The sequence below is a fragment of the Trypanosoma grayi genome, assembly GCF_000691245.1.
Source record: "Trypanosoma grayi strain ANR4 Tgr_2181_V1, whole genome shotgun sequence".
NCBI lineage: Eukaryota > Euglenozoa > Kinetoplastea > Trypanosomatida > Trypanosomatidae > Trypanosoma > Trypanosoma grayi.
Window position 1 is genome coordinate 1 of NW_008827799.1, and position 1,051 is coordinate 1,051.

A 1,051-nucleotide genomic window follows, 5' to 3' on the forward strand; every position below is an offset into this window, starting at 1 on the left:
TCTCTCTCTCTCTATATATATATATATATATATATATATATATCTTTATTTGTGTGATACGCTCTATGGCGAAGAAAAATTGCGGAAAAGGTGAAATAACTTCAACATGAAAGGCCCACTGCAATTCTTATGCACCCTCCATCAAATCTGAGAGTTCGCTGAGGGGAATCAGCTCCTGGGACTGCTGCTGCTGCTGCTCCATCTTTTTCCTCTTTTTAACCGGTACGTGCACAACGGCGTTGTCGCTGCTGCCGCCGCCATCATCACCTCCCTGCAACTTCGGCGCAGACGCTCTCTCAGTTGCGAGCTTCCTTCCAAGCTCCAGCTTCTCACCGATGTTGTGTATCTCTGAAAGCATGCAGCAGATAGCCGCCGTCACCGGCTTAGCAGAGAACAGTGGAAGCTGGTGCACGACTCCAAGTGAGCCGCCGATTGCGATGACGGAGATGTAGCCGTCAAGCGAGGCGGTGAGGAGGTACGTCGCGTCTGGACTCCACGCGACGTCGGAGATGCTGCGCATGTGGAGATCGGTGTAGTCGCTGTGCCGCACCCCACTGTCGGTGGTGTACACAACCACCGCGTCCGCCGTCCACACCGCCAACGCCATGCGGTAGTCGTCGGGCCCCCACGACCCACGATCAGCCAGACACCGCCGTCGCCTCTCCTCACTGCTCTCCCCTTCCTTTTCGCCATCCGCCACTCCATTCTCCTCGTTGTTGTCGTGGTTGCCGTTGCTGCTGTTGGTGTCGTCGAGGGGNTCGAAGAAGCAGGGCGCCCAGAGCACACCCCGCACCTCAGAGTAACCGCGTATCGTCAGACGCCCCGCCACCTTTTCTGGCATGTTGCGTGTGTACAAATACACGCAGTGCACCATATCATCCATTCGGCGTGCATCACCGCCACCACTGTTCCTGTTGTTATTGTTGCCACTGCTACTATTGGTGTTGTTCGCCACGGCGCCGCTGCTGCTGCTGTTGCTGTTATTGTTGTGGCGGTGCGGCACCTTGCCGTACGGCACCGCCACGAGCGATCCGTCTGGTGACCAGCCGAA

At 56.3% G+C, this 1,051-nt stretch overlaps 1 protein-coding gene across 1 annotated transcript; it reads right to left on the bottom strand.

Annotated features, from left to right (window-relative positions):
• Positions 1 to 127: 127 nt before the first annotated feature.
• On the bottom strand, positions 128 to 841 carry DQ04_21811000 (putative chromatin assembly factor 1 subunit B; the record flags this gene model as incomplete). The annotated part of the gene is made up of 1 exon (XM_009318039.1): positions 128 to 841. One exon carries the CDS (start codon positions 839 to 841, stop codon positions 128 to 130), a length of 714 nt encoding a protein of 237 aa, XP_009316314.1.
• Between the last annotated feature and the right edge of the window lie 210 nt (positions 842 to 1,051).